The sequence below is a fragment of the Podarcis cretensis genome (assembly GCF_951804945.1).
Source record: "Podarcis cretensis genome assembly, chromosome: 6".
NCBI lineage: Eukaryota > Metazoa > Chordata > Lepidosauria > Squamata > Lacertidae > Podarcis > Podarcis cretensis.
The window spans coordinates 20,265,417-20,286,373 of NC_137175.1; the positions used below are offsets into that span (position 1 = coordinate 20,265,417).

The 20,957-nt window shown below is 43.4% G+C and overlaps 1 protein-coding gene and 1 long non-coding RNA gene across 5 annotated transcripts; one reads left to right on the forward strand and one right to left on the reverse strand.

Moving 5' to 3' along the window:
* Positions 1 to 6,564: 6,564 nt before the first annotated feature.
* RNF114 (ring finger protein 114) lies at positions 6,565 to 15,705 on the reverse strand. Of its 4 annotated transcripts, none has more exons than XM_079980694.1 (6): positions 15,569 to 15,705; positions 13,497 to 13,647; positions 11,301 to 11,407; positions 10,330 to 10,444; positions 9,591 to 9,698; positions 6,565 to 9,220 (listed from the first exon to the last, which is right to left on the reverse strand). In XM_079980694.1, the coding sequence occupies exons 1-6, from the start codon at positions 15,592 to 15,594 to the stop codon at positions 9,155 to 9,157; spliced, it is 573 nt and encodes a 190-aa protein (XP_079836820.1). In that variant the 5' UTR covers positions 15,595 to 15,705; the 3' UTR covers positions 6,565 to 9,154. The 4 variants fall into 4 exon arrangements, with proteins under 4 accessions (XP_079836820.1, XP_079836821.1, XP_079836819.1 ...); XM_079980695.1 differs by having other exon boundaries at positions 15,455 to 15,694; XM_079980693.1 differs by lacking the exon at positions 15,569 to 15,705 and adding an exon at positions 15,403 to 15,521.
* LOC307218434 lies at positions 14,737 to 15,150 on the forward strand. The gene is made up of 2 exons (XR_013839968.1): positions 14,737 to 14,840; positions 14,877 to 15,150. It is a non-coding gene; the product is annotated as an uncharacterized lncRNA (long non-coding RNA).
* Positions 15,706 to 20,957: the final 5,252 nt, after the last annotated feature.

The window sequence follows — 20,957 nt, forward strand, 5'->3', positions numbered from 1 at the left end:
AGTGGTCTATGGTGGATCTGCCTTGCCTGAAACCCGCTTGCTCTTCCGCTAGAATAGCTTCAGTTTCCAGCCAGCTAGTTAGCTTAATATAAAGATGTTTGGCATATAGTTTGCTGGGTATAGGCAGAAGGCTGATTGGTCTATAGCTCGCCGGGTCTGGCGTAGGTCCTTTTTTGTAGATTGGAATAACTATTGCCTCAGTCCAACCATCTGGAAGTAAACCCGTTGAGTCGATCCAAGAAAATAGAGACGCCAGCAGGGGGGCCCACCAGCCAATGTTGGACTTCAGAAGTTCGGCAGGGATGTAATCAATCCCTGGGGCCTTGTTGTTCTTTAATTGTGCGATTAAGTTCTCAACTTCCTTAACAGTTACTGGTGGCCAGTGAGGTAGGTCCTCCAATTGAATACATAATTTGTAATGTTGGGCTTCCTGGTCATAGAACAAAGATTGAAAATGGCGCAACCACACCATTGGTTCCACTGTACAGATGGAATTAGTACGCTCCTGGTCCAGTAGACCAGATATGGTTCGCCAAAAGCAAGTGGTATCTTTCTCGTGTGATGCCTTAACCAAACTGTGCCATGCGGCTCTTTCAGCTTCCAGTTTCTTTCTCCTTAGTAATTGTTTGTAAGACCGTCTCAGATCAATATAAGCATTAAGTAGAGGGGCAGTCCCTGATTTCCTATATCTCTGGTACATCTTTCACAGGGAGTTACCAATATCCGTTCCTGAGGATTATTTCCCATCATCACAACCCTGGGCTTTGAGGAAAAAAAGGGTAAGGAAATTAAGGCTCCCACGTTTACACTCTTCTGTGGTTCTGCTTCCCAAATTAAAGTTGTTTGCTTCCGCTGCAGATCTTGACAGCTCAGCGTGGCACCTGGTTGTGGGTGCTGAAATTCCTTTTTGTTCTGAGATGGCTGTTGTTGGTTGTTTCTTACAGCAGGGGTGGCGAAAGGGAGAAAAGTCATCCCCTCCGACATCATTTGTGTTAAGTTGTGGGTGAACATATCAGACGACACAGCGATTCTTGTTTGTTCACAGGCCAGAACAGAACTGAACTGAACTGAAGGGTTCAGCCAGCCTGCTTATATAGAGCTCCACTACAACGCAACAGTAACCACTTTCTGTAACTATCCAATCACTGAACGTCACTTTCAATCCCTTATTTGCATATGTGGACCTGAGTGACAACTATCTACAGTAGCCCCCTGCTGGCCCAGTACATAACAATTTGGGTCATGGATGGGGAACTTTGTCCCTCCAGATATTGTTGGACTCCAGTCTTTCATGGCCAATGGGATGATGGGAGCTGTAGTGCAGCAACACCTGGAAGGCAAAAGTGTCCCTGTTTCAGGGGACCCTGACATAGAGGGCTGTTTTGTTGTACAGTGGTACCTCTAGTTACGTACTTAATTCGATCCAGAGGTCCATTCTTAACCTGAAACTGTTCTTAACCTGAAGCACCACTTTAGCTAATGGGGCCTCCCACTGCTGCTGCGCCTCCGCCGTGCGATTTCTGTTCTCATCCTGAAGCAAAGTTCTTAACACAAGGTATTATTTCTGGGTTAGCGGAGTCTGTAACCTGAAGCGTATGTAACCTGAAGCGTATGTAACCCAAGACACCACTATAAAATCTAAATAACTATCCCCTTTCTTGCTATTTGTTAACACAGAGGCATAACTCAGGGGGCGCTTTCCTATACTTCTTCTCAGATTGTAGACCCTTGGGTAGCCAAAGCCATGAAAACAAATAGGAAGGTAGTAGCAGCAGGCAAACCCAAGGCTTGCAGAACTACATTAAATTAAAAAAAAAACCCTAGGGGGAACTCCCAGAAACAGCTCTATGAGGGCTGAGCGTGCTCAGTGGCCACAGAATGATGGCTATTGGAGGAGAAAGAAACATAATACTAGGGTGGAATGGGGAAAAGGTTTGGGCTGGCTGAAATCCTAAACAGGATCCTGCTGCAGCATTTTGTGGCAGGTTTCACTTGTGAAACTGCCAGAGCTGAGTAACAGGCAGCAGTGGGGCTCAAGAGTCAAGCCAGGCCCAGAAAAGACTAGTATTGCATACGTAAAGTCTCAGCCTGAACCAGAAACCAGTATTACAGCTCTTCCTGAGTATACCTGAAGGAGCGCCTCCCACCCCCATCGCTCATCCCGGACACTGAGTTTCTCCTCTGAGAGTCTTCTGCTGGTTCTCTCACTGTGAGAAGCAAAGTTACAGGGAACCAGTCCTTTTCGGTAGTGGCGCCCTCCCTGTGGAACACCCTTCCTTCAGATGTCAAGGAAATAAACAACTATCTGTCTTTTAGAAGGCATCTGAAGGCAGCCTTGTTTAGGGAAGTTTTTTATGTTTGCTGTTTTATCGTGTTTTTACTATTCTGCTAGGAACAGCCCAGAGTGACTGGGGAAACCCAGCCAGATGGGTGGGGTATAAATAAAATTGTTGTTGTTGTTGCTGCTGCTGCTGCTGTTGCAGTGAGCCTACAGCAAGCCAAGTGACTTGGAAAGCCTTTACCACTTAGGGAGACACTCCAGTTTATAACCCTAGCACAGGCATGGGGACCTGTGGGACTTCATCCAGTTGTTGCAGAGCTACTGGTTATGCTGACTGGAGATGGCAGAAATTGTGCAATGACTGGCAGCCACAGAGTCTCCATCTCTGCCCTAGTGGCTCAACCCCGTGTGGCAGCTGTGCAGAGCCAAGGGTCCACTTCTGTAGCCCCAGCAGCTCCTGACAGCAAGAGAAGCTACTGTGCTCTAGGTAAGAGCCATGGATGAGAAATCTGCCTCCTACTCTCCTGCCCTTGAGGACATCCAAAGTCTGCTGCTTCAGCTTGCCTTATGGAAAGCCATTGCCACTCATAAGACTATAATGCTTGGAGACTAGCTGACTTTATGCATTGTAATCTACAAGGAAATGATTCCTTCTGAGTACACTGGACTTTTCCCTTACTTGAGACAGTCCAAAGTAGCAGGAAATATTAATTGCATTTTCCACTTTTGACTTCTGAATGGCAGGAGTGTAAGGGGCTACAAATGAGGGACGCAGGTGGCGCTGTGGGTTAAAGCCTCAGCGCCTAGGGCTTGCCGATCGAAAGGTCGGCGGTTCGAATCCCTGCGGCGGGTTGCGCTCCTGCTGCTCGGTCCCAGCGCCTGCCAACCTAGCAGTTCGAAAGCACCTCCGGGTGCAAGTAGATAAATAGGGACCGCTTACCAGCGGGAAGGTAAACGGTGTTTCCGTGTGCGGCTCTGGCTCGCCAGAGCAGCGATGTCACGCTGGCCACGTGACCCGGAAGTGTCTCCGGACAGCGCTGGCCCCTGGCCTCTTAAGTGAGATGGGCGCACAACCCCAGAGTCTGTCAAGACTGGCCCGTACGGGCAGGGGTACCTTTACCTTTAAGGGGCTACAAATCCAGGAGCAAAGCAAAAAGGAGAACAAGAACGGGCCATGCAAGGGCCATTGAAAATGCAGCCTTATTACAACACCAACTTGAGCAAATTTAACTCCAAAGTCAGTTCCAATGAGTTCAATGGGATCTTCGTGCGTGCAACTACACTTAGAATTCAAGCCTTAAGATTTCTGCATTCAGAAGGCTGGATTTGGCATGAGACAAGCTGCCGTACACACAGTACATACGTCAAGCAACTACTGTACTCAGCTAGTAGAGGAAATGCTCAAAGATAATAAAAATGTAGCAAATGCTTAATTTATGTTCTGCACACTTGTCTGCCCTGGCAACTTGAAAAGAGCTGCAAGACTGCTCTCTGCTGTCCAGATGCCAAATTCCTTGTAACAGAAATGAGAGACTTTGTAGAATAGTAGCAGCAGCGCTAAACATAGGAAGAGGCTTAAGACACTGTAAAAAGTCTTGTTTTATTGTGGCATAAGCTTTCGTGGACTAGAGCCCACTGGAACAGTGTGTGTGTTCTACTCAGCTGATATATACATGCACTAATGTTTAAAATCTTAAACTTCGTCCCCCAATATCTGAAGAAAATACCTCCTTCACTACAGACACTTTCCAGTGCTAAAATCAGCAGAGACCCTCTTGGTAATTTCAGCCCCCTTAGAGTATCAGGGAATGGGGGTCCAGGAGAGAACATTCTCTGTGACAGCTCGTAAACTGGGGAATTCATCCCCCACAGAGGTGAATCCAAGTTCATCATTTGATGGCTTATGACATAAGCTGAAGGCACACCTCTTTACCTTGCTCTTTAAGACACACCTATTATTCTGACTGCAAACTGTTTTAGCTGATTTTAATTTGTAGTGCTGTGCTTGAACCTTACGTAAAGTTACGAAATTCAGTCATATATGTGTTAACAGTGGGCCTAAAGTGCTACAAAATGCAGTTAGCACTAAGCCCGATCCCACATACCATCGCACTAGCTATGATTTGATTAAAACCTCAAGTGGGTGAGGAAACCTTGGTTCTGATCCTGTTCTATACAAATAGAGTTATTGATAAACTCTAGTTTTGCAGTTCCATGCTGGCGTCTCCTTTTTACTATATTGGACAATGGGGACTTGCAGGTCAGCAGCAGCAGTGTTGTGGAAGAAATGAAATTGCTTTTTGTGTAGTCTCACTGATTCAGCCTACAGTCATGGGATAAAGAACATATACCCTCTTTGAATTTGGCTTTGTGTTAAATAAATCATGACAGGGTGTAATATGTCATGTGTTGTTTTTCATCTGAGGTTGTATTTACCTACAGTAATTTTATGACCTGCTAAGGAAGAGATGATTGCTATTATGTCCGTGCGCTGCTCATGGCTTTGTCATGCTGGCCACATGACCCCAAAGCTGTCTGCGGACAAACGCCAGCTCCCTTGGCCAGTCAAGTGAGATGAACGCCACAACCCCAGAGTAATCCGCGACTGGACTTAATGGTCAGGGGTCCCTTTTTTTTAAATGTAAAACGACAGAATTCAAAGAGAGGGTACTTTCTTTCCCCCCTGACTGTACGGTCTATGTAGCTCAGAATTGTCTACCCTGACTGGCAGAGGCTCTCTAGGGTTTTGAACTGGGCACTCTAGCAATCCTTCTTGGAGATGCCAGAGAAAGAACATGGAACCTTCTGCATGCAAAGCAGATGTTCTACCACTGAGCTACCACCTTTCCAAATTGGGGACACTGCAAAACCCTCCAATACAGCCAGCTCCAGTTGTGAACAGGACTTAAAACAGAGCTAATAGAGAAATATGCAGCTTAGTCATGCTGACCACATGACCCGGAAGCTGTACACCGGCTCCCTCGGTCAATAAAGTGAGATGCGTGCCGCAACCCCCGAGTCGGTCACGACTGGACCGAATGGTCAGGGGTCCCTTTACCTTTTTAGCATGCATTATGACAACTCCAGGTCCATTAATAGGCGGTTGACCTTAGCAGAAGGCTGGAAAGTATTGGGAGAATTTGATTCAATGCTGGCCATTTGTTTCATTGAGTTGCAGAATTTCACCATTGCTTAATGAGTGCATTTTATAACACTATTATTATTTTTGTTTCTTAGCAGTTTATAAATAACATTGACACCATTCTTACAAATGTTCAAAAATCCAACACGTACCAATACTGGGCTCATCAAATACCTGGGGGACAACCAATGAGCCCCAGAGATATACCAATCCAGCACATGTATTTACTCCCCAATGATAAGAATATTGCTATCGCTCTGTATTCAGTGTAAAGGCCAAAGCATGAATCTAGCTATCTTCTCGTTAAAAGTGAGACCAAAGTGTATTTGAACATTGGGTTGCAAGTACCAACAAGGCTTGGTTCAGAAATGACACCTCTTGCATAGCTATGTGTGCAGGGAATAAAAGGAACAGACCAGATTGAATTTACAACCAACATAGCCATTGTGCTCATTTATACCTGTAGATTCAATATGGGATGGTTTCTATACCTCTATGAGGCGAGCTTGATTTTTTTTGTTTTTGTTTTGTATACAGAGCAGTTGATCAGCTGTCACTTTCTATATTTGGTAGGGTCATTTAGATTAAATGAGCAATGCAATGTTTTACACTTAGAATAGTTTTACACTTAGAATAGTTTTGTCAACATGATCAGAAACCTACCAACATATGCAAATTAGTACAGGATGAAAGTGTCTTCAAAAAAGCACAGGTTAATGCAGTTTCTGTACCCCATATGCATTTAATCCTTTCCCTTCATATCCTGAAACAGTACATGTCAGCATGCCCAAGTGTTGATAGATTTATTTTTGTCCACAGTACGAGTTGCACAAGGCTTCTCTCCCACTCCCACAGCAGTGTGGAGGAGTTGCCAGGCTGAAGTTGGTTCAATAAAACTATGTTCCAGAATAAAATTCTGTGCTTGAGATTTTCACTTTGCAACAACAGAGGAAGCTGGTGAAAACCTAGAAGAGTAAGACTCAGCAGAGACTGAGCTTTGCAGAGACTGAGCTTTACTGCTCTTCAAGTGACAGCCATTGGAGCTCCCCATAGCAAGGGACAAAGTATTTCCATACATTAGCGTTTATCCATTACGTTTATTTACATTTTTTTTTTCATTTAAAAGCCAGAACAAGACAGATTTGACACTCTAAAATGTTTATTAAAATTACTAGAAGTGCACTTAGAATTACAAGAACAAAAAAGATTTGATGTGTTCATGGAGGATACCCAGGTTCCTATGAATTCCATAGGCGGATGGCAGAATGTTCTGACTGAATACTGAAAGACAGTGGCCAAGATTCAAAGAGGCCCACACACATGCAGAAGGCACTTCCGTGCATATATGGACAGCCAGTTCTCCCTTCTGGCTACAGCAGGCATGGGGAATGTTAGACTCCAGCTCCCATCAGCCTCAGACAGCATGGCCAATTAGGAGAAATGATGGAAACTGCAGTGTACCTGAAGGGTCACAGGTTCCCAATCCCTGTGCTAGGGGCTTTCTATACCATACCGAACATTGTTTTGGTGGGTTTCCCAGACTTCACGTACTGCTTTGAAATGCAAAGACACACAAGAGGCTAAGATGACAGGAGTGAACTTCATGAGCCCCAAAACACCACATGCCCTCTTTGTATCTTGGCCAAACTCACACACACACAAAAAAAATAATGGTTCAGTGCAAAACTCTTAATATGGAATCAAAATCCTAGCAACCAAGGGTTTCAAGATAGAATTTTAGCATAGGACTAAGCGGTCTCCACACAGAGCACTTTCGAAAAAGTAGCATGAGCCGCTGGCAGTTAGACCACTTCAGCATAGAAAATAGTTTCAGATGTGCCATGTCATTATTAGTCATTATTAGCTCAAAGCCACAGGTTCTAAGAATCTATCTTTCAGCAGGCTGTAAACATACTTCAGACTCAGATTTTATCACTGCATGCCTGTCAGGCTAAATTATGTGTGCTGATTTACATAAATCGCTATTAGCTCTGGCGCCATAACCTCACATTGGTTTCACTTATAATAATTAGTGCAAAAGGTTGTCGTTAAACACAGAACAAATGATCTGATTGTGTAACAGAAGTATAATCTAAGGCAGCCTTTCCCAGCCCTTGGGTCTCCGGATGTTATTGGACTACAGCTGGGGCTGATGGGAGTTAGTCCAACACCACCTGGGGACCCAAGGCTAGTAATGGCTGAACTAAGGAATCTGGCCCAGTTCTCAAACTTGCTTCTGAAAGTTAAATGCACTGTTATTTTTTGTACAAAGAACATGACATCCGAATGTGCCACACGAGAGGATATTTACACATCCAGCAAAAGGAAAAGGTTATTCAGGACTAACATTTCAGACTTAACTACATGGCAGTACATTCAGAAGTGCTGATATCCTCTGGCAAATCACTTCACTGTAGCCCTATTCTCACTATATATTGACTAAATGTGATGGGGAAGTGGAATTACACCTGCAGGCCGCATCATATGATCTCTGGGTATTCAGTAGAATAAGTTCCTAATAGGGTTTCTGACCTGGCAGATAAAGCCTGCAGAGCTGTATACAGAGCCCTGTTCTCCTATCCCATTCAGCACAGGACCGCCAGGCCAGCAGACACCACTCAACTTGTCAATCATCTGTTTAGTTAGTGTGTAAACCGCAGGCAAGAATAGGGCTAGGGTTTTTGAGGTATCAAGAACCAATTTGAGAATCAGATCTTGTATACTATGTACTGAAATGTTTTTGAACCACAGCAGCCTAAGAATTCAAAATGTGGCTGTATGCTTACAATAGGTTAAGCACATTAACACTGCCATGTCAGCATGGAAATTCTCGCACATCCCTTCATAGCATTTGTTTTGGATACAGAAGTGCAGTTTTACATAAAGGGCAGTATTTCCAACATATTACATCTAAGAAACCAGCTGCTAAAGTTCACCCCTCTTGTTCTCAAATTGTTCTGAACTCTAGGCGCAGAGGTAGAAATATACAAGTTTGAATTTAAGAGGCAAGAAATAAAACATTGTGTTTGAATTCTTTTGTCTTCCCAAGCACCACACAAACACCATCATACTTCAGATCTGAACTTTGCAAAGATGTCAAAAGATGGAGAAATAAAAAACAAACAAATTAAAGAAACAACCCATTCCCTCTAAACTCAGAGAAGCAGGTACTGTACAGTTGCTGAACGCACAGAAGAGCATATTGTGAAGTGAGAGAATTACTCACAACTGGGACTTGTGCAGTTGAATGGCTGGCATCAACTTTTGTAATGGTGGATTTGGAATAAAATCCACCATTTCTCTACAAAATCAAGAAATGGAAGCCCATTTCTAACAGCTGAACCTAACAAACCAGGGCTTCTATATTATCTAGAAAACCTAGTCTTCCGATGCTTGACCAATGTCTAGGAGAGCACAATAATCTGAAGAGGATGCTCACAAGGTGAAATTATTGCCAAGTTCCTGGTGATGTATAGGCCTTAGAAGTCAAAAGTGAAAGAAAAAGCAGAGAATAATATTTAAGATTAACTGGAAAGAAGAGAGATACCCTTGAGCAGGCAAACAGTAAAGGAGCAACCATTAGAAGAGGCCAAGTATGGAGACAGCAGGAACCAAAACTAAGAAAGGCTCTTCACTTTTAAGGATGCCAAAGAATCTTGAGGCAAATAGTGTCTGTGGTACATTTCCCCTAATGGAAGCCAAGTATTGAAGAGTTTTACTCCTTGCAATATTCACTGATCCCTCAAGGAACGTAACAGAACTTGGGCCACCGTGTCATCTTCATCAGCATTATAATCCTAAAAACAGGAGACAAGGGAGAATGCATGTGATTAAGCAGATTTTGGTCTTGTACCAGAACTGTTAAAGCCAATTTCCTTCTTTCACTTCTCATTTCTCCCACTACAGGATGTTAAGTGGTATAGGCACAAATTTCCAAGGGGTGCGCCCAAGATTTCCCTGTATGCTCAGGGCCCAGTTGTGGCTTCGCTCACATCTGTGTATGGACTGATCCGTGAAGGGTCATCCTCCCTCCAAGGACGGCAATTAAATGAAACAGTATTTCCTAGCTTTTTACATTAGAATAAGGCTGTCCAAAAAGACAAAGTTTAAAATAAAAGACTAGCATTTGATAAATTCTGAAGAGGCTGTTTCCTAGTTACTACTTACCACAAAAGTATCATAAGAAAATTGGTGTCGTCGTTGAAGATGTTCCATGAAGTTAGCACTTCTGTAGTTTGGATCACCCCATGGCATTGATGCACAAATCGGGCAAACCTGGAAAAATTTTCAGTTTATCCAACCCAAATTTCTTCCATTTCAAGTTTGGTGGGAGGTTTCCCCTCCTCATCTGATCAGCATATATTCTAGATCCTGCCCACTATTTTCTTTGTCAAAGCCTTGTCCCAGGAAAACCCTTAGTAAGAAACCCAAAGAACAGAAGGGCAATTATGTCCATACAAACTTATTAGTCACTGCCCCAAGCACAGCACTGTATTGCTGCAAAGCCTAGGAATGGCTTTTCAAGAGGCATAAGGAAATGGTGTGGGAAGAGTGGGAGGGAAAGAAAGCCTTGGAGGGCAAACATAATTCTACTGGGGATTCTTTGGCCACAAGCCAAATATCTTGATGCTTCCTAGTGTAAACTTTGGGTGGGGCAACTCCTACTAACTGAAACAATCTTAAGTATTCAAAAACACCACTACAAACACCCAGCTACGTTAGTAGTTACTAAAATACAGCAATGGCAGGAAAAAAGTTTGTGAAGAAATTTTTAGCAAGTCATGCAGCACTGGGATACTAGCTATAATCAAAGTAATGCTATTTGTTCCTTCAAGGGAAAAAACGCTTCATATTAAATGACCTATCAACCCACCCTGAACTACACTTTGAAAAGTAAAGCAATTACCACTCGCTTTGCATCCATGCTGTGATACTTTCGGCAGTGTTCTACCAGCCCTTCCTGGTCCAGATTTCTCTCATTGCAGTAAGGGCAGGGAAATGTGAACCTATTTGGAACACTCCTGTAGAAACAGAGGGTAAGGCCTTCACTTCTATGAAAAACTTCCAATTATGTAGAGCAGCTTAACTTCATGTAGGAGAAGGCTCTTTGAGTAGCACAGCAGAATCATTCAACAAAGCAACTATGATAGGCAGTGCAAGCTATTAGGCAGTACTACAACCTCTGAAGGGAAAAGCACACAAAATAGCTCATAATTAAGCCTCTAGTGCCCTCAATGTTTGAGGCTTTTAAAATATGAAAGGAAAACCCTTTCTCATTTGGCACAAAGCAGCAACACTTTTCATGCTGCAGATAACCTTTCAACATGTGGCTCCGAAGAGGAACAGTAAACTAGATACTGTACAATGCTACATCGGTTAACAAACAGCCCTGTTTACTAACGATTTGGTTTAGGAACTCCGCAAAACCAGAAGTAGTGTCCCGGTTTGCGAACTATACCTCGGTCTAAGAATGGAATCCGAATGGTGGAAGGGCACCGGCGGCAGGAGACCTCATTAAGGAAAGCACGCCTCGGTTTAAGAACAGTTTCATTTTAAGAACGGACTTGGGTTCATAAAATCGAGGTACCACTGTAATAGGAAGTAATTCTTGTCATCAACTACACATATGTATATGTGAATCTCTTCCACTATGTAAATGTACCCTCCAAATAATTTAATCTCCTCACAGGGATACCATTTTAAACTAAGAACAACCTTCAGGAAGGGCTCAGGTGGCAAAATTCAAGGGTCCCATTCCTTAAGTGGAGAAGATCTCCAAGGCCATTTTGTCAAAATGCAGCAAACCTCAGTTTTTACACCTATCTTATATATGAGCTTCCATTACAAGTAAGCAAATCACAGCAGTTGAGAGGTTACCTGGTATCCTGTGGTGGATCTTTTGTCACAGCTTTAACACCTTCCATTATGTAATTCTGGTACTTCAAACAAGAAGCTGCATGATTACGCAGCTTTGAGAGGTACATCTGTACAGAATGAGAAAATAAAACATTTTCTTTAAAACAGTGTAGGTGTTTCAGATGTGACATAAAAGTATGTTCCAAGGACTGCACAAAAGGGTTGTTGTGACAGGCTCTGGGTCAAAGAACAGAGTTACACAAGGGACACATTGTACTAAGTTGATTTACCACTTTGCAGCAAGACTGCAGCACCTAGCCTATCCCTTACTGTTCTGTTAGCTGACACCTTGTTTATCCAGACACTGTTCTTATCTTTCATTCCCAGGAGATTAAACAGTCTACTGTTTCTCTTATGCCCCAAGTTAGTTAACTCTGTATAATACAATCAGCTAGAAAGAAATCAACTACTGTGGTTGCTTTAAGAATTGCATTGTGACAAGGTCACATGAACAGCACCAGAATATATGGACAGTATTAAAATTGTACTTGGGGACTTCTCTCCCCTTCAAAATTATAAAACAAACTCTGGTTTCAGAAAGCAGAGGTGGATGGAATTTAATATTTCCTATTGTGCTGTGACATTTCCCATATATAATGTTAGTCTCTAAACAAGTTTGTGTAATCATCTGGACTTCTCCAGACACTGACAAGGTACAGTTGCTAACATTTACCAACAAAAGCTTTTTTTTCTATATAGTCACAATATTGTATGATATTTTATTTGTACTGAAAACACAAATTACAGGATTACTCTATGATTTCCATTTTATGAGTTCAGCTTGCTTGTCCAAACTACAACTGAACAAGAATTTTAATTTTGGTTTACCAGATCTAAAGTAGTCTATGATCTGACAATTTCTAGAATGGCAAGGAATTTTTAACAGACTCAGCTGGCAAACAGATCAAGCCGAGCACATTTAATATATTATGTATGTGCATTTATAGATAAGAGGATGCTGATTTAAGCTCAGTACAGAATATGAGAGGTATTCAGTGTGAGACATGGAAAGTCAGATATTTTAAAAATAGAGGACTTCAGTTTTACTTTCAACTGCAAATGACATAGACAAAAACCATTCTTACAAAAGAGCAAAGTATTTTTAGATACTTTTAGATACAACAGCTCTTCATTAATCCCCCCTTACATTCTCACTGTGAAGACTGACAATATAAAGGAGCGCTCCACAATGTGGTGCCCTCCATATGTTTTGGGCAACAACATCCATCAACCTTGACCACTGGCCATGTTGCTTGGGTCTGATGGGAGCTGAAGTTGAAAACATCTGTAGGGCTTTGGGAAGACAGATATAAAATGCAATTCCATTCCTGACTCAATTTTGGCTCAAAACAGTCCCCAAACTATCAGACTTTATTCAAGATATCAGCCGTACATCCAAAATCCACTTTGTTAAGCCCCTTAAGGGGTTATGCAACCTTCACTACAAATCATAAACAACAAAGTGCATGGGGTCCATTGAAGCAATTATGGCATCAATTTCATAAAACAATTCATTGCTTTCATGAGAGCTACTTCATATATTACAAAGAAATACTAAAAAGCTGCATGAGAGCTTGCCATGTATTCTCTTCACTACCTGCACTGTAATGTTGGCGTGCAGTCATGGGGTGGAATCCAAAGTAGTGCTAAGGCAATCATTCTGTTAGCACAAGGATTTATGCAAAGGAGCATTCTAGCCCCTCCCCCCCAAAAAGCTACTCCAGGGCTTCTCCTAACCCAGTGGAGCAGATTTGGAGAGGGTACGGAATGGAAGAAGGGGTAGTCCTGTTGTGCAAGTGGAAATCCTTGCACTGACAGGACATGTTAGTAAAATATGTCCCATTATCCCCTCCTGTGACAAGATCTGAACATGCTGGATTGCTTCCACTACTGACAGATCTCATTGCAGGAAACTGAAAGACCCATTTCCCACGCTCTAGTCGAGGCAAGGAAAAAAGTAAAAAACCACATGTTACCTTGGCCAGTTCTTTGAAACACCTGAATAGCCTCTTCCCCACCACCATGAAATTCAGCAGGGCTTACCAGAATTTTGTTTTACACAAATCTGACAGTTATCAAGTGAGAAATCTAATGTGAAAATTTGCTTTTATCTAGATTCATGTTATATATAGGTAAACACAGGCCAGCTTTTCCTACTTTTTTATTGCAGCCATTGCAAGTAGTCTCTGTCATTTCAATTTGCTTTTCCAAGTCGAAAGCTCTGCTGCCGTGAGACAGGGTACTGCGGCAAACTCCACAAACTGGCTTTTTTGGCTTAAGACACTCCTGAATGCATGGTGTGCAAAAGCTAATATGAGAAAAAGACAGTATATTAACATTTGCATTGTACACAATCAGTCAATGTGCCAATGCACCCCTTTCTTATAACACCAAAAGAAATCACAAGCAGCACAGCACCTAGAAACCTATTAATATATTACAATGTAATCTTTAAAAGGCAACCTACATTCAACTATTTCTATAACTTACCTTAAAGTTACCTAGTTAACCGGTTAACAGCTTCTTGTTCCTTTTAATAATGTCTCTTCTTGTTTAAAATTGACTACATAAGGAGCATAAAACCTGCTCCTCAAAGACCTTGTAAAACCAACATTAATGATAGCGGCATGAATCACTGATGACGTTTACTTTTGATAACATGCAAGATGAAGTCACGAAAGTATACCACTGGTGAATAGTTAGCCACACCTTATATAAAAAGTGAATATTGCTGCTATAAACTTCACTAAGCAGCAGAGTTAGCAATAGTAATCATATTCCTAGGCGCTGTATACTTAGCATGCTATATACATAGCATCAAATTATGGCAAAATAAAAAACACATAAAAGTAGTCAGGGACTCTGGATTGCACCTGTCACAACCATTCACACTTCCAGTAAAAACAGGCAGCATAATTGCTCAACAGGTGCAGTTTTGATTTCTTTCGTTTATTTCTTTAGAACTGACCAAGGAAGAACAGATATAATGCATGCTACTACTGCAGGATGACAATATTTGTTTCATGTATACAGGGCTACCCAACAAGAGCATTTCTGCAACCGAGTCTAAGCGTTATGGCTTCTGGGCTACAGAAATGCATTTATGTGACCAATTAAGTTCACACAACACCAGTAAGTTAACAGCAATATGTACCTGTTAATAAATGGCAAAAGGTAACACTGCTGGGAGCACGTGGCCATTTTCAAGGGCTGGAAAAATTATATATGCTATCTGAAAAAGCTCTCTGAAAGTTTTAAGTGCTAGCACCCCCATTTTCTTAAGGCATGCTTAAGGTCGACCAATTTCTCATGCTGGTTCCTAAAAACCTCAGAAAGGCTACAATTTTTTCCTTCACTTATAATTAAGCACCTGTTCTTCCACTTATAATTAATTACCTGTCACTTATAATTGCCACTTAGTTCTTTTGTTTCCACCATTTCAACCCTGTGCTCTACCAGAAACGAACAATTTTTAACCTATGGCGCAAGATTTCGAGGTGCGTTTGGCACTGCCCTTAGGTGCGGGATTGGTGAAAGGAAGGGCGAGCCGCTCGTGCAGCAGCAGCAGCAGCAGCAGCAGAAGGAGGAGCAAAAGCGAAACAGAAAGTGTAAACACTGCAAAGAAAACCCATGGAACCGAAAGCTATCCCTCTAACTCTGGAAAGAACCTACACGCCCTGTTCATTTGCAAGCATCTCCGCTCGGCTGCAAAAGCGGCAGGCCGGCGGAGACCCGACCGCTTCCCAACACGTTAACTCGGGAGCTGTTATGAACGGCCAAAGGGGAAACTCGGGTTTAAACACCATCCCCCCCCCCAAAAAAACCCACACCCGTTTCCCACCGCATTGGCGATTTAAACCCGGCCTCCGCCGCAGCCCAGAGCTTTGGTAAGACAAGGCGGGGGCGGTGCAGCTGGAGGAGGGAAGAGGCTAACGGAGCCGCGGCGGCCTCCTCCTCCTCCTCGCTGCGCTCCTGGCGAGAAAAAAGCGGCCCGTCCAGTTCTAACCGGCCTCCGCCCAAGAGCGGCCCCCCAGCCCCTCGTTGCCATGGTTACCTCACCCACCCCTGCGGCCTCCTATCTCCGCTCCGGCCCCCGCGGCCTGTTCCGCACTCACACATGGCCGCAGGGCGCCCTCACGGGGCTCTCGAACACCTCCAGGCACACCGGGCAGGTGAAGCGGGACAGCGGGTCCAGCCGCTCAGCGGCGGCCGTTGCCCCCTCCGCGTACCGGGAGCTCGCCTCAGCCAGCGCCATCTTCTCCCACAGGCCACTTCCGAGAGCCTCTGCCGGCAGCGCGACGGACGGCGACGCTTTAGCCAACAAGCCGGGAGCGGAGGGGAGGGAGGAGGCGGCGGGGACGACGGCGGCCTAAAAGGGCCAGTGCCGCCCAGGCCACGCCCACCGGGTCCGAATGCGCCTGCGCGGCCTTGGCGGCGACTTTCGTTTCGTCACAGGAGGCGTGGTCTCCCTTACAAGGTTGAGAATTCTAGACCAAGCTCAATGCCGTATGGTACTTGGGAGGCAGAGCTGCCCGGGGGTTTGGTTACTGGGTGGTAGACACAGACCACAAAGTGCGCAAGGTGACTTTTGCATGCAGAAAAATAAAATAAATGAAGACACAAATTTGCGTTATTGTTGCACATTTATTTATTTATACCCCACCTCTTTCCCCTGACAGGGACTCGAGTCGGCTTGCATTTTACAACAAGGAACAGCTAAAAATATAGGAAAACGCAATCGCTAAAAAAACTCCCCAGTTTATAGGCACAGGTGCAAATATAAAGATAGATGCTGTAATTTAAATAGAAGCAGTTTGCATCTCGCTATCTCTCAAGCAGGGATAGCTCTGCTTACTTGAGCCTATGAAGATTCAAAATGGACATGTACCAAAGGTGAGATAGCTGATAGTAAAAGACCCAGAGGTCACCCAAAGCTCTGATGTCAGAATATTTGCAAACACAAGGCAAACATTTCTCAGTGGATGAAAGGCTCTGGCAAACAATAGGAACATCTGGTCATTTTGCAGAGATGCCATGCACAACTTTTATGGGAATCACTCCTACAACTCCAGAATGATCATAAGAAGCTAAACATCAGCCATGACCTCTTCCCTTGTGGTTTACAGATGTGACAAGCGCAGCATGTCTTTCCCATTCAGGAATGGCCTCTTCAGTTGCAAGAGGAAGTGTATTCAGACAAGAACTTGTCCAAAGACAATGCAACTACCTTGTCTTATGAGCACTGGCGGCTGCCTTATAAGTTATGTATTGAGGCAACCAAATAACTTCACAGGCGTCTCAAAGGAGCAACATGTTGGGCAAGAATGGGGGCAAGTTTATTGCATTCCAATGGTAAGACTGGAAGCTTTTATAAAAATAATTCCATCCCAGTTCACCACAGTCAAGAATTATACATGTGGGGGTTTTTCCTCAGGAATGCAGTGATGGAGAAAGCCTTACCTGTTGATTTTCTGCAGCCCTGGCCATTTAAAGAACTTTTGTACATTAAAGGGTAGTGATGCTATCCATTGGATATCATCCATCAAACTTGACCTGAAGGCCTAGCAACTGTTAGGTATTGCACTAGATATTTAAACTTCCAAGCTACTAAAAATGTAATCTCTGCTTCTCTGGTGATGCCACAAATAAATCTCCATCACATTCTGAGCGGTGGAAGCAAAACAGGCAAATATTTTACACTAGAATATAATTACTCTAATAAAGAAGGAATCTTCATGCATATAAAAGTTTTCACAGAATAAAGATAATAGTTTGAGTTCCTCATTTGAAGCTTTATAAATTTATCTATTGTAGCATCACAAATGGAAATCATTAATTATGTAGCTGTTGACTGAGGAAGTATTACTATAACTGAAATGTAAGTGACATCAATTAAGATTATGGAACACAGTGATATAAGATCAAAAATGCACCCAAACCATCATGTGGGAAACGATGTACCTGGCATAAGATCCCCACTTGCTTGGGATTAGCAATTTAGGAACAAATGGGCTGTTACTATTAAGATTTTTGTGGTCAACTTGCTCTGCTTTACAAGGTCCTTGTATGACCAGCAGCAACTTTAAAATTGTGCAATAACACTGAATGCCTGGGGACACATTTTTCACTGGACTAGAATTTTTCATACATTGGTGACATACAGGAGATTGGTACCAAAGACAGACGCTGAGAGCTTGGAGTGGGAGGTGGAATTAATCACCATGCAATATGGGGGATTTTCTTTTTCCTTCAGTAACTGGATATTTGTCACTGTTGGCAGCAGGTCACCTTCTGGTGATTTATGCTTTGATTCCATACGTTGCTGCTTGAGGTGTGAGGGAAGGAACACAAGACAGTCACCTATCAGTTCATATATGAACAGAAGCTATGTGTAGGCTGTTCTGTGTTGAAGAGGCTAAGGGGAATAAATGCATCAAGGCTATTGAAGACAGCTTTCATATAAGGAGCGTGGCGAAGAAGATCCAAAACACCACTGAAATAAGATATGGTAGGTGTGGGAGAACTTCAAAACGGGGTGTATAATTTCATTATCGTGATTATAATTTAGGACCAAACTGCTTAAGATCATTCAAATAGGAGGGTGATAAAAGGAGGGACTTCACACTGCAAGGTTCCCTGGAATCTGTGCTTGCTTCTAGACTGTCAGTATTTTCAGGTGAGATTCAAGCACAGGGGTCAGCAACCTTTTTCAGCCATGGGCTGGTCCACTGTCCCTCAGACCATATGGTGGGCCGGACTGTATTGGGGGGAGGGAATGAATGAATTCCTATGCCCCACAAATAACCCAAAGATGCATTTTAAATAAAAGGACACATTCTACTCATGTAAAAACACGCTGATTCCCGGACCGTCTGCGGGCCGGATTGAGGAGGCAATTGGGCCACATCTGGCCCCCAGGCCTTAGGTTGCCTACCCCTGTTCAAGCACATACCAACATTGTATGCTGCACAATTATAGTTAATTTGGTTCTCTTGAGCAACAAACCTGCTTCTCCAACAGAGAGGATCTTTTGGTGAAAAGGAAAGTGATGGGGAAATGCACTGGAAGGTGTGGGGTAGCACTTGCTTTGACATAATGAGCATTTATTTGCAGGGAGGTTAGATGGCATTAAGTGGCCAGTGTTGTGTAAATCTGCCTGCAACTGTGTCAGGTGAGATGCTCAATAGCAGGAAGCGCCCTGTGTGTGCAACGCATCTCCATGTACCGTGCGTGCAAAGACCCCGCAGGGTTACAGGTGGCGCTGTGGTCTAAACCATTGAGCCTCTTGGGCTTGCCAATTGTAAGGTTGGCAGTTCAAATTTATGCGACAGGGTGAGCTCCCATTGCTGTGTCCCAGATCCTGCCAACCTAAGAGTTCAAAAGCATACCAGCACAAGTAGTGGGAAGGTAAGCAGTGTTTCCGTGCACTCTGGACGCATTCCAGCCTTGCAAAAACTCTTGGTGTGCAAAGCGAGGGCAATGAAGGGCAAAGCCTGGAGAGAGTTTTCAGAGGCATGGAAGGTAGCATTCAGTCCCCAGGCCTGAGATCATCCACCCCTGAATGAGAGAACAGGTTGGAAAATATATGGTTATGCTGGCACCATAGATGTGAAATACTAGTTTCTGCTCTGAAAGGCAGATATTTACATTTAAAATCTTTGATAACAGCATTTAGTTAGAAGAAAGATAGCGGAGTGGTAGGCTTGCCAAGGTAGGAAGTTTTTTTTTTTGGGGGGGGGTGTTAGAACACAATGTAACTTTGGAGCCAAATGTTTCTTCTGATGAGCCAAGTGACATCTCTTAACTAGCTGAATTAGAAAATGGAAAGGCGTGGATTGCACGCTGGTGACAGAAGGCTTCTGTTCTTTTCATAGAACTGTGCTCGCACAGCACTTAGTATGTTAACTGCACAGGCTGACAGGGGGGAAAGATTTATCCAGAGTTTCACTTCCCCAAAGAAATAAATGCATCCTTTTTCTTAGAAACTGAAACTTGAGAGTCAAGCTCTCAAGGCTGAAGGCAGAAGCCCAGTCTCTGAGGTAGTTAACAGTGCATTCTTTGCCTGGCTGTGTGAGCTTTCACCAGCAGAACTGTAGATTTCATCAAGTGCATTACAGACATTCCAGCAAGCCTGTTAAATCAGCTCAGTCGTCCCCGTCTTCTTGTGTATACTATAGGCTGTGCTCCTGCTTTGCTCACCAGCCACATCCACCTTGTCACCCCCAGCCCTCTGGTCCCTGTCACTGCCCCCCCAACTAACCCCTAGACCTTCCCCTTTCCACCTCAGTCCACTTTCCGTCTCACACAGAGACCCCTTTCGTGGTTCTCTTAATGGTCCATCACCCAGGCCATCGCCCCAACACAGGAAACCAGCCTGAATAATATTTTAACACTTGCAGGCACCAGGAGGTAGAAGGATGTCTCATATAGCCTACTCCCCCCCCCCCCAAAAAAAAACCCACTACACTAATGCTGCATCCAATAGGAAAACTAGAAATATGTATGAGCCTTGTTCTGGTTTTGCAAAAGGATGTGGGTGGGAAAAGCCTACTTTGAATATAATTCATAGTGTGGAATGTAATTAGCACATACTAAGGGATGCTGCGGAACTAAGTCTATGTATTAGGGAGCCAAAAGGAAAACATTATGGTTCATGTAGCGGAATGTATGCACTGATATGGGCTTTAAATCTATCTTCAGGCAACACATGAAGGAAGAGAGGATTGCTCAGCCTGACTGTTGAAGCAGGCACTTATTACAGTATTTGTTTAAAATCTTCTTTTTCCCTCAAGGGAAACGTTTAAAACAGAGGAAGCTGCTAGAAAGTAAGTAATCATACAGCCAGCAGGCAGGATAGAGTGGGTTTGCTGACATTAGTTTCAGGGCTGGAGGATGTGAGCACATTTTACTTATTATGTTATTGGTCATGTATGGTTTGGAGGCTTTTTGTACAGAAGGAAAATTTAATGAACACTGTTTTCTTCATTGAAGTCCAAAGCTACTGAGGAAAAAATAATGATCTTTTTAAGAATAGGACTATTCTTCTCTGTCTTCTTTCAATACAAGATGTTGGATGGAGTTAAAAATTAATGACATAGCTGAATTTCATTGATGTGATTGAGTTTTAATTATTGTGAAACAAATGTATCCTACTAGTTCCCTGGAGTGGACTGATGGCTCTGAGCCACTACAGATTAACTGCAATGAACTGGTAGTGAAACTTCCAGATTCTGAACTGAAAATCTTTTGCTGGAATTCCTCTCTGGATTAACCACCCCATCCATATTCTACTAAAATGTCTGGCCTTTGATTTCTGAAAGCCAGCAGATTCAAGGCAGGATTGAATCAAATGGATTGAAAATGACATCACCCACACATGACAGAGGTAGGAGGAGGTACAAAAAACTTTTGCAATTGCACAAATAACTTTTTTGGGGGGAGGGGGAAGGAGCCCTCCATTCCCCCCAAGAGAAACCCAACAATTAGCGAACAGATTGTGGTACTACATTAGATGAGTGTGTAGGGAGGGGGATGTGTATGTAAGAAGGGAATGGGGTGTCCTAGCTGCCTACCCTACTGCAGGCTGCAACAATTTGTTACAGGTCCTACTGCCTAGCA